The sequence below is a fragment of the Eschrichtius robustus genome, chromosome 12 (assembly GCF_028021215.1).
Source record: "Eschrichtius robustus isolate mEscRob2 chromosome 12, mEscRob2.pri, whole genome shotgun sequence".
NCBI classification, from domain to species: Eukaryota; Metazoa; Chordata; class Mammalia; order Artiodactyla; family Eschrichtiidae; genus Eschrichtius; species Eschrichtius robustus.
The window spans coordinates 19,081,602-19,091,795 of record NC_090835.1 but is presented as its reverse complement, the minus strand read 5'-3'; the positions used below and the strand labels follow the sequence as shown (position 1 = coordinate 19,091,795).

Genomic DNA, 10,194 nt, shown 5'->3' with positions numbered 1-10,194 from the left:
ACCGCTGGCGGGAAAGCAGCGCCACCATGTGATCGCTCCAAACGTTGTCAGCTTTGTGTAAATACAAAAGTTGGGATCCTCTCAGAGTTGGGCATTGTGTAGCACAATGCCCACCTCCTGGAATAATAAGGTTCTTTTCTAACACCACAGTGTGACACTGCTTCGGTCACTGAGTGTGACAGGCAGAGAATGAGAGCTGCTTATAACAAGGGCATCTGATTATGTATCGGTGTATCAATGGCCAGATTGGATCAGATATTTAGTGCGTGATCGGGGTGACATGTTTTGGAGTTAGGGGGACAGACTTTGAGCGTTCCCTGTTTAAGGAAGCCAGGACTGCGGTGTAGCCTGCAGACTTCAATGCCCAGTTCTATCACGCTGGCTAGTCCCCGTCCTTTCACAAAGGACAATCCCTCTGTTGGTAGATTATACACTATGTCTAGTGGGCCCAATTATGTTCAAAATTTCTTTCAAGTACAAAGTCTTGTGACTATATGTATGATGTAGACATCGGCTAAATTCAAGAAAGTGGAGAAGGTCAGAGTCAAGTCAAGTTCAAAGTTTACCAGAATTGTGTTTTCCTTTCCATGTTTTTTCTCCATCAACTGTATCCCTGAATTTAATAGGCACGTTATATTAAATGGACGTGTCCTCTGTAAACTACACCCTCACTTCAGAAATGCAGAAACATTGTGGGTGGGAGGAACATTAAAACGGAGTGAGTCGGCATTCAGAAAGTGCTTACAAAAGAGAACCGAAATACAGACAAGTTACTTTCAATGAGTACCATCTGTCCTTATTTAATAGGAATGACAAAGACCAGAGAGCAAGCTCTCTGGCTTCTGGATGGCTCTATGCAGAGTCCAGGCTACACCTGCAAAGGCTTGGCTGAAAGACACTCGGATTCTACTGCAAGTGCCCCCTTTCCCCAGCAATGGCCGAGGGGGGGACGCCACCCTAACACTAAAGTCACGTGCCCCACAAAACATTTCCTTGTATCTACAGAGAGCATTAGCGTCTTTAATCCAAAAAGGTAATGAGAGGTTTTTAAACTGATTACATCAGCTTAGTTCATACACTGTCTCTTAAGAACTAAATATTCAATTAAAACAATTTCCAAAGCAAAATCTGACAAAATCCTCTCTTAGGGTAATTTAGATGGTAGGTTTTTAACTTGGGCAAATTAAACCCTTCTCACAGTTGGTATTTTCCACAGGGTCAGAAAGAATGGCACAAGTTCTCTGGGACAAAAAAACCTACTTCGTGTGTTAAGCCATGTTTCGTGATCATAAACAATAGAAACTAGAAAACATTAATGGGAGCCTAACATTCCTATTCCTTTTATTTTTTTACTTCAAAAGCTACATACATGCAAAACTTGAACACGTCATCACAATGCTTTAAATAAAGTTCAAAAATAAAAATACTTCAACATCCATTTGCTTCTGGAAATATATATGACAATTATAATGAAGATAAGTCAATTATATCCTTTTTTCTACTCTATCAGAAAAATACTTATATTATAAAAAAGAATTTAAATTCATGCCCAGAATATTTTTTTAAATCCTTGATCAATAATTTAAAAACAAGTTGGATGTTAGTACAATGTTTAAAAAAATAAAAGTTCCAGGCTTGTGAAAAATGGGTCTGATATCCTTATACCTCATTTTGAAATCACTGGAGAAACTCAAGTTTAGAAACAAAGCATTAAAAAAAAAAAAGAAAAGCCATGATCATTGTTATTATGGTTGATGTAGTTACTGATGCAAGTGAAGGGCAGGACTTTTGTAAAAAGATATTGTTTCAAATCCTTTAAAATGTTTGCACGGAGGATTTTATTTACAAACACAGGTTGCGGGCTGGAAGCGGCCCCACCTCTCTCTGCTGGTCAATACTGCAAGAGGAATTAAAACTCCTGGGTGCAATGAAGTTTGGATGCACCGCCCTTCTGTGAAATGTATAAGCATGCCCTAGCTCCCCTGAGTCCAGAAAAAAGCCAGCAGGAGGACGCGTCTCCAAATGGCCCTGCCTTTTTCAGGTAGACGCAGCAGGAGGCTTGGCAGAGTCGAGGGAGGGAAATCAGAACATTCTGAGTGTTCCAGAGGGTGGTCATTTCCTTCTACTAAAACCGGTATTTATTTGGTAACATAATACGATGTATCTCAACAATTCTAAAAATTAATGTGAACAGAATGCATTCAGAGTTCAACTTTGTGAATGTTCACATTCATCCTGGAAATGAGATTTAACTTCTGCTCCTAAATGAAAAAGGCAGGGGAAAGCTGCCCAGACCGGAGAATGATTGATTATTGGAAACGACACACAATACGAACAGTAAAAGGGGATCATTTAACAAAATGTGTCTGAATTGATTTGGAAAGCCCTAAGTGGGTACACACACCCAAAATTTAGAAGCAGCTTAATTCAAACAATTAAAATATCACCTTCTCTTTAGATCAGAAATTATAAGGTTTCCTATTGAGACAAACCCCTTGCTACCACTCTAAGCGCCTCCCTCTGAAAAGGCCAAATTGAAATTCTGGTTGGAAAATATTTCCACAGAGGGTCCAAAGATCTACAGTTTGATTTATATCCTGATACTCAACTGCGATTATAGTTTTCATGTTTGGCAACCCAACTATTATTTTCCTTTCATCTCGGAAAAAAAAAAAATTCTTAAAAAGGAAAAATACAAGATGTGTGTGCTCTCAGCGAAAAATCAGATTAAGTAAGGTTTTTCTTTTCCCTGGGACAGCAAAAACAATGCCCAGTGCACAGTATGTAGGAATGTGTCACAACAAATAATCAAAAGACAGGTTTCACCGAGCTAGTATTCCTCCGAGGACAGTGTGGTTTTCAAAAGCAGTATTGTCACGATTATGCATATTCTCATTAACTAGGTACAGCAGAGCTACTTAAAGGGAAACCAATTTCTTGTGCCTCAATGAAAGGGGAGTATAGAAAACAATAATTAGACTGAATGAGGAGTTTAAAAGGGCAAAAAAAAAAAAAAAAAAAATTGGAGTGAAAAGAACACAGAATTCAGAAAGCAAAAAAAAAAGCAAAAAAAAAAGCAAGTAATGTGACGGTAAAAACCCACACAATCTCCCTCCACCCCACCTGCCACTTTGAATCCTAATTGCTCAATCTGCAAGGGCAGAAACCCACTCTAAATGGACCAGCATCGGGCTTCGGCAAGTCTTCTCTTCACTCTCCCTCCTGTTAAGACCGTTTCCAAAACCAATCAGCAAAGGACAAAGAATTCTTTACAGAGTGCAATTAGTGTTTTCCACGTCCACCTTCAAAAGCATGATGCTCTTCATGGGCTAAAGGACAGAAAAAAAACAAAAAAGAAAAAAAGGAAAGAAAACTTTAAGCAAAGGATGGGGCAACCCTCCTCTAAGGCATCTCATTCAGTTTCCCCAAATGTTGGCAAGAACTCAAATACCTCTGTGTGCCAGTAACTGTTAGCTAAGGCGTGCATTTCCTGAGAAACGTAATAATGAAAATTAAAACAAGGAATAAACAAGCAATGGGCATGCTGCCTGTTCCTTCTTGCTGTGCCGGAGAGGATGAGTAATCCCAACAAGCTGATGAAGAGGATACGCTGGGCTGCCAGCAAATTCTGTAGGGAAACGGGCCCCGCGGAACGCAGTGCTGGGGAGGGGCCTCACAGAACCAAGACAGGGCCATTCACAAGCTTATCTTTAAAAATAAAACAAAACAAAAGTAAAACCAAGCTGAGAACAACACAAGGAGGGTAGCCATTCTCTTAGGTCCTCCCCTACCTTTAAATACCCTCTGTGGGCAATGAAGTTTCATTAAATGGATGGGTCTTTTATTTTTCCCAATCACGTCTTTTTTTTTTTTTCTTTCTTTCTTCTTTTTTTCCAGCCCTACTGTCTGGCTTTCAAAATGACTAATTAAAATTAGGAACTTCAGAATAAAAAATGATGCTATGAAAAATATTTTCCAAAGACTTAAATTTTTATAAAGTGGAGGTGGGAATTGGGAGACCTGTGAAATATAAAATATTTCCTCCAAGGCAATAGGCCAAGTTTGAAAATCCACTTCCTGGACTTGGTTAAATCCATCATCATGAAGCAAGGGCAGATCCTCTTCTCTCAAATGGAAAAGTTACTGACTTGGGGCTGAAAAAGCCAAAGGCCACTCAGGATCCCCCATGCTTTGTCCCCCCCCCGCCCCACCCTAGGAAGGATGTCCTAGGAAGGCAGACATGGGCTGGCCCATCTCACCTCCTAAGCCCCTCCTAAGTCTGTATTTTTAAGATGGACTAAATTCTTCAGACTAGTGTGTGGTAGGGGTGAGGCGGGGAACAGGACCATGTGCCCTTTAGGATCATCACGGTTATTCACCCAAACCTGATCTTTACGTGGATAAAACACTGAGACAAGCACACTTTACAGCTCCCGGGGTTACCTCAGGTTGGCCCAATTCCCAAGGGTGGCCAGGAATCCAAGCTGACTTAATTGAACATTTCTCACATGTAGAACTTTATAAATATTTCACTTTTTATGTTCTTTTTTTTTCTTTTTAAGAAAGATTTTTAGGACAGACATCGAACAAAATGTGGCCTGCTCTTCTATGAAGTATATCATTGCTACTGGGTCAAGTGGGGGGGGGGGCCCACAGACCTCTTAGCGATGCTGGACCCCAAATGATAAAGCAAGAGATAGGAACTGTCCACAGATTTTTATTACTTCTCAGTGTGAGGGACAGTTTGGGGCAGTCATAGTTAAGACAGTGCAATCCTGATGGGTCACGGAGATGGGAACAGAACATTCATAATCGGGAGAGTTCTGGGGAACAGGGAAAAGTTCTGTGGGCCTTAGGTTAGCCTTGGTTGAAAGGGAATATAGAAAAGGTCAAAGCCAGGAGTCAGCAAACTTTTTTCTGGAAAGGGGCAGAGCATAAACAGCTTAGGCTCTGTAGGTCACAGGGTCTCTGTCTCAACTATTAACTCTACCCTTGTAACATTAAAGCAGCCACAGATGATATATACCCAAACAGGCATTGCTAGGTACCAATACGCTTTATATATAAATACTGAAATTTGGATTTCATACAATGTTCATATGTTACAAAACATAGTTCTTCTTTTGATTTTTTCTAACCATTGAAAAATGTGAAAGGGATTCTTAGCTGCAGCCCATACAAAAACAGGTGGGAAGGGGGCAGATTTGGCTTGACAGTGTAGTTTGCCAAACTCTGCTCTAAACAATTCTCACATCAGAAGACATCTGTCATTCAGCTGCTCCGAAGAACCTAACAGAATTTGGCGGGGGGGAGGGGGTCTCCATTCATTTACGTTTCCCAGTCAAGTAACCGAACTGTATCTAACACACAGATAACTTATCAACAGCCTGACCCTCAGCCACCCGACTGGAGGCCCTGCCCAAATTCATTAGGGCTCTTTCTACGCGGGAAAAAATCTCCCCTGTCACGTGGCTCCTGTAACAAGACTGAGGAAAAGCGTGGAGTTGGCCATTTCTGACCTAGTTCACCCTACCACCCTACCTGTTCTTTACCTACCTACCTAACACCCTATCTGTTCTTTATCAAGCTGTGAATAACAATTCTGCCCAAAACCTCATTTTTCCAAATCAATTCTGCAGCGTGTGGTGTATAACCTTACTGAGTAAAGGACTGCCTGCTTTATATAAAATAAAGACAATTGCTTGTTTTTTCCAATTCCAATTTTTGTTTGAATAATCGTTGAATTTTTAAATGTCAATTTATGCCCTTAAAATAGGCGTTTCTACTAAGACCCGCAGCCAGTTCTTGCCTAACTCATGAACGTCACTATGGCCTCTACATAAATGTAGACGCCCTAAAGGGCTCCTGATCTGGGGAGCTGCAGCGTCCCCTCCTTTGTCTGGCTTTTTTCTCCCCCCGCCCTCCCCCAACCCCAGCCATCACAACAATGAAGTGATGACTCGTCCTTGCTTAGTCTTACCTCATTATTGCCACGGCCCTAAAAACTAGCCTCTGTGGCCTAAACACTCCTATCATGTGTTGAGCCTGCTGCTGCCCTGCGTGTTAGAATTCTGAAGCAGAAGGGACCTTGGAGATCATTTAAGACCAACCTTCTCAATAGTTAAGGTGGGAAAGTGAAAGGAGGAGAAACCGTGACTTGCTCGAGGTCACAGTGTTGAAGTGGGACAAAAATCCACAGTGCCTGACTTTACCGCTCCAAATTGCTTTTCTCCCCTTTGGAGTCAAACGTGGAGAAGGTTCTAAGGAGGTAAAGAACGTGTTCGCCCCGTTCATAAATGGCGGCGAAACATACTTCCTTTTGGAGAGTTTCTGCTGGAGTTAGTCTCGTGGAGTACAAAAAACAGACCCTCGGTGAACTTTCATTTAATGCCTGGGCTGAAAATACAATTAATGTTCCCTATGGAGTCAAAACTGCATCTACAAATGTGCGACTTCCACATGGCACAATCAATAAGCGACTTCTGCAGTGCCATCCTCTGTCTCTTTTATTTAAAGTTTCATCTAAAATTCAGATGCTAAGCATCTCCTGAATATCTGCAGCAGCAGGTCTGTCCCACTGCTTAAAATCTAAATCACTGGGCCTGTGATTATATGATTGCTTGGAGGGAGGCCTTACTCTTCATATCATAGTAAGACAATCACAAAGCAAAATTTGACTTTTTTCTTCTCCTTTTTGACAAGGGGTTGGGAAAAGTGAAACGCTAATAGAGTATGTTTCACTAATACTAAGATGCACTCCCCACCCTGCCTCCCCACTGCACATATGAAGACCCCCGGAATCAAGAATGTGCCATAGTTTAATTAGGAGCCTTGTATTTTTCTTTCTTAGTAATACTAAAATAATACTTATCATCAAGGGCATCTTAGATTCAATGAAATACCGTGGTTTAAAAAAATTGGGTTACTGACTCTTGGAATAGTTTGGGGAATAGGAAATTCATCATATACGTGTAGGGCTGTCAATCCTTCTCTCTAACTCACTGTTAAAACTGTAACCCGCAGTTTGATCTACCAAACATTGGTTTAATAGCACTAAGCTGTTTTCCTTATGAAAAAGATGACTTTTTCAAAAGAGCACACAAAAGCAATGAACATGAATCATGATGGAAACAATGGGTCCACACACCTATTCATACTGTTAACATTTCACCACTATGCGTGCATTCTCTTCTGTGTCACAGTCATCCGTAATGAGGACGTATTAGCGTTTCAGTAGAACATTCAATCATGCCTGTGCGCAGAACGAGTTCCTCCACAAATACAGATGTTATACATTATAAATCCCTGTTTATGAAGGGATGATTGAAAATCTACCTGCCAGCTCATATAACAACTTTTTTTGTTATTGTTGCTTCAAATTGAAGGTAATTTTTTCTGAGAGTGACAAGTTTGAGATCAGGTTTGAATTTTTGAAATAACAAAAACAGTAAGTATCTCCTTTTCTGATCCGTGTGTTTAGGCGACAACTGAAATCTCACTTTAATTTCTGAGGCTAAAGTTTTTTTTTAAAACGCCCTTAAAATGTATTTTATTGAATTATTTATTGGATTATAGAATTTCAAGCGATTCTCCCTGCACCTCATTGGCAACACGGTTTCTGGCTTTAAAAGTATGGTAGAATAAGCTAGAAAGTAGTAACTGGAAATGAAGCACTTACGTTTATAAAATACGGCTTTAAAAGATATGTGGGGCAGGAGTTCATAGATCTTTTCTAAAACGGTGGCTTCCCCCACTACAGCGGCATTTACATTCCAGACTTGGACGACGTCTTCGCGGTCCCGGACACTGACACTAACTCCTATTACTTCGTCATCTGAGTGGAAGGAAGGGGGAAGAAAGAAATGAGTGATAATTTCAAGTCCGCTGGAGTCGGTTGTTTAGCACTTATCATTTTATCTGTAAGGTGCAGAGAAGATGATCAAGACAAGGTGGCACGAGAGAACCCGTGATAAATACTGTTTCTAAGGGGAGTCGTTGGACAAAAGCAAGTTAGTGGGCAAAAGCTGTAGCAGTCACATCACATTTATCCGGCGACTTAGATAAACAGAGTGTCCCGGCCAAACAAATTTTCCAGACAAGTAACTTACCCTTCTTAACATGTTACCGAAGCTTTGGACTATTTCTTACTCTGTTTTGATGAGACTTTTTCAAGTTGCATAATGATCGGCCCTCTGAAAGCCAACTGAACTCACATGAACTTTTCCTCGATGCTTGGCTGTCTTTGTTAAGAACAGCAAGTATTTCTCCCGACTTCCTGCCAACCATTCAGAGATCTCGGGTGGTTAGTGCTCTAGGCCCGGACACTAACTGGACCCAGACTGTGTGTTCCGAGTTGCTCATTCTGCTTTCTGTGGTTTTGCTTGACTGCTCCTTTCCTATTAATCATCCCTGCTCTTGCCTGATTCTCCCTAGCCATTCCCCTTCTGGTTTGGGCATTTTAACTGTGGGCTAGAGAATCAATGACCATCTGTTGGCCCTGTGTATAAAGTAAGTATCTTCTAAGTGTGGCCGTGTCATTAGAGCACTTCGGCAAATGGGCAGGAAAGCATTTATCTACTTTGATTAATGTAGGTTGTTTTTTTGTTTTTTTTTTTTTAACTAAATTCTGGATTTGGGGCTGCCCTGTAGGTATTCGAGAATGGTGGCTGCATAAGTAGGATTGTGTACTGTCCTATGGAGCCACTTTGTGTATAGTAATTTGCAGCAAAATGACAGGAGTAAAGACTTGACTCCTGGTATGCATGTTTGCGGCATCTTACTGAACTAGGGTCACCCCTCTGCCCTTGCACACTCAGCATCAACAAGTGAAATGTGAAAGATGAGCATTACCAAAGTTAGGAAATTTTGCTTTAGTTAATATGTTTTGCCTAATTTTCCTTATTTACTATAAATCTGTACATCTCAGTATTTCTGCTATCAGTTTTTCCGTGTGTCTTCTGGAAGTTAAAATGTTCCAGCATTTAGATATAATTTAAATGAGGACCTGTCCAATTACTAAAGGAGTTCATCTTCGGTAAAATAATTCCTCTCTTTCCTCCGTCCTTCCCTTCTCTCCTTCATTCCCTTTTTCCCTCTCTCCCTTCTTTCCTTTGTAAATAAATTTGACTCTGGCTAAATGTGTATGACGTGACACTGAATAATTCCATATATAGAAGTGTTTGAAAGCAGACAAAATCAGTCAAAGGTGTCAGAAGTTGGGCTTGTGGCCACCTTTGGGGGAAGGGAGGGTGTGGAGAGAGATTCTGGAGGCAAGTAACATTCTGTTCCTTGATCTGGGTGCCACTTACAGGGATCTGTTTACTTTGAGAATATGTATCAAGGTATACACATAATAGTTTGTGTCCTTCTCTGTATACATGTCACATTTAAACAAAAATTTCCAAAAGAGTAAACAGTACCTGATCATGGCTATCCACAGACACTGATTATCCCATCAAGAAATGTGTCTTATGTACATGTTTCTTGTTTTCTCGTTTATCTTCAAAGTATATTTGCTACAGCTCAATGTTAAATTCTATGTGAACAAAAAAATCATCAAGTGAAGAGGGAAGCTTTGGCATTTACCACTTTCAAGAATAGTCATGAAGACACTAGCTCAGCCTTTCAGGACAAGAGCAGCCTTTTCCAGTCTTTTTGTTTTGCCCATTTCTACACTATTGGTCAGAGGGTACTGTAGCTTTACGGGTGCTGAAAACGCTGAACTGTCAATATTTCAGTCTGGCCTGGCTTTTGGTACCTACGTGTAACCCCCTAGCACAGCACTTTCAGAAAGGGCATGGTAAAAAGGCTGCAGCCCGTATGCAAAAGGAGATCCACCGGCAAACGTGTAATATTCATAAGCAGAATCAACCAGCAAAAACCCTGATTATTTTAGGGTACTGGCAGCACAAGACGTCAGAGCCAGGAGGAGCCACTGTTTGAAGATGGGGGACGTGAGGACCAGAGAGATGAGCTGACCTGCTGCAGTGGCGGAGCTGGGTTAACTAAGAGCAAACAGTTAATACTTAATGGTGCTCTCGTTCCAAAGTCAACCGCAGAACAATAGGTCTTCTTTGCTCAATCCTGCCTATTCATTATTACTTAGACTATTTTCCCTGGTTCTGGAAACAGGAATAATTCATACAGAAAACTTCCTCTCCCAGGGATTTATTTGTTTATAATTACATCAAAGAT

The 10,194-nt window shown here is 40.9% G+C and overlaps 1 protein-coding gene across 6 annotated transcripts in view; it reads right to left on the bottom strand.

The window, feature by feature from the left end:
- Nucleotides 1-1,452: 1,452 nt before the first annotated feature.
- The window catches only part of EIF4E3 (eukaryotic translation initiation factor 4E family member 3), a 62,533-nt gene continuing 53,791 nt past the window's right edge, over nt 1,453-10,194 (bottom strand). For 5 of the 6 annotated variants that reach the window (XM_068558579.1, XM_068558581.1, XM_068558582.1 and 2 more), the window contains 2 exons: nt 7,679-7,834; nt 1,456-3,329 (listed from right to left, as the gene is read on the bottom strand). In XM_068558579.1, coding sequence (XP_068414680.1) covers nt 3,283-3,329; nt 7,679-7,834 — 203 coding nt within the window. In that variant the 3' untranslated portion in view covers nt 1,456-3,282. Of the gene's footprint in view, nt 3,330-7,678; nt 7,835-10,194 lie in introns of all 6 variants that reach the window. The other variant, XM_068558576.1, reaches the window with a different exon arrangement.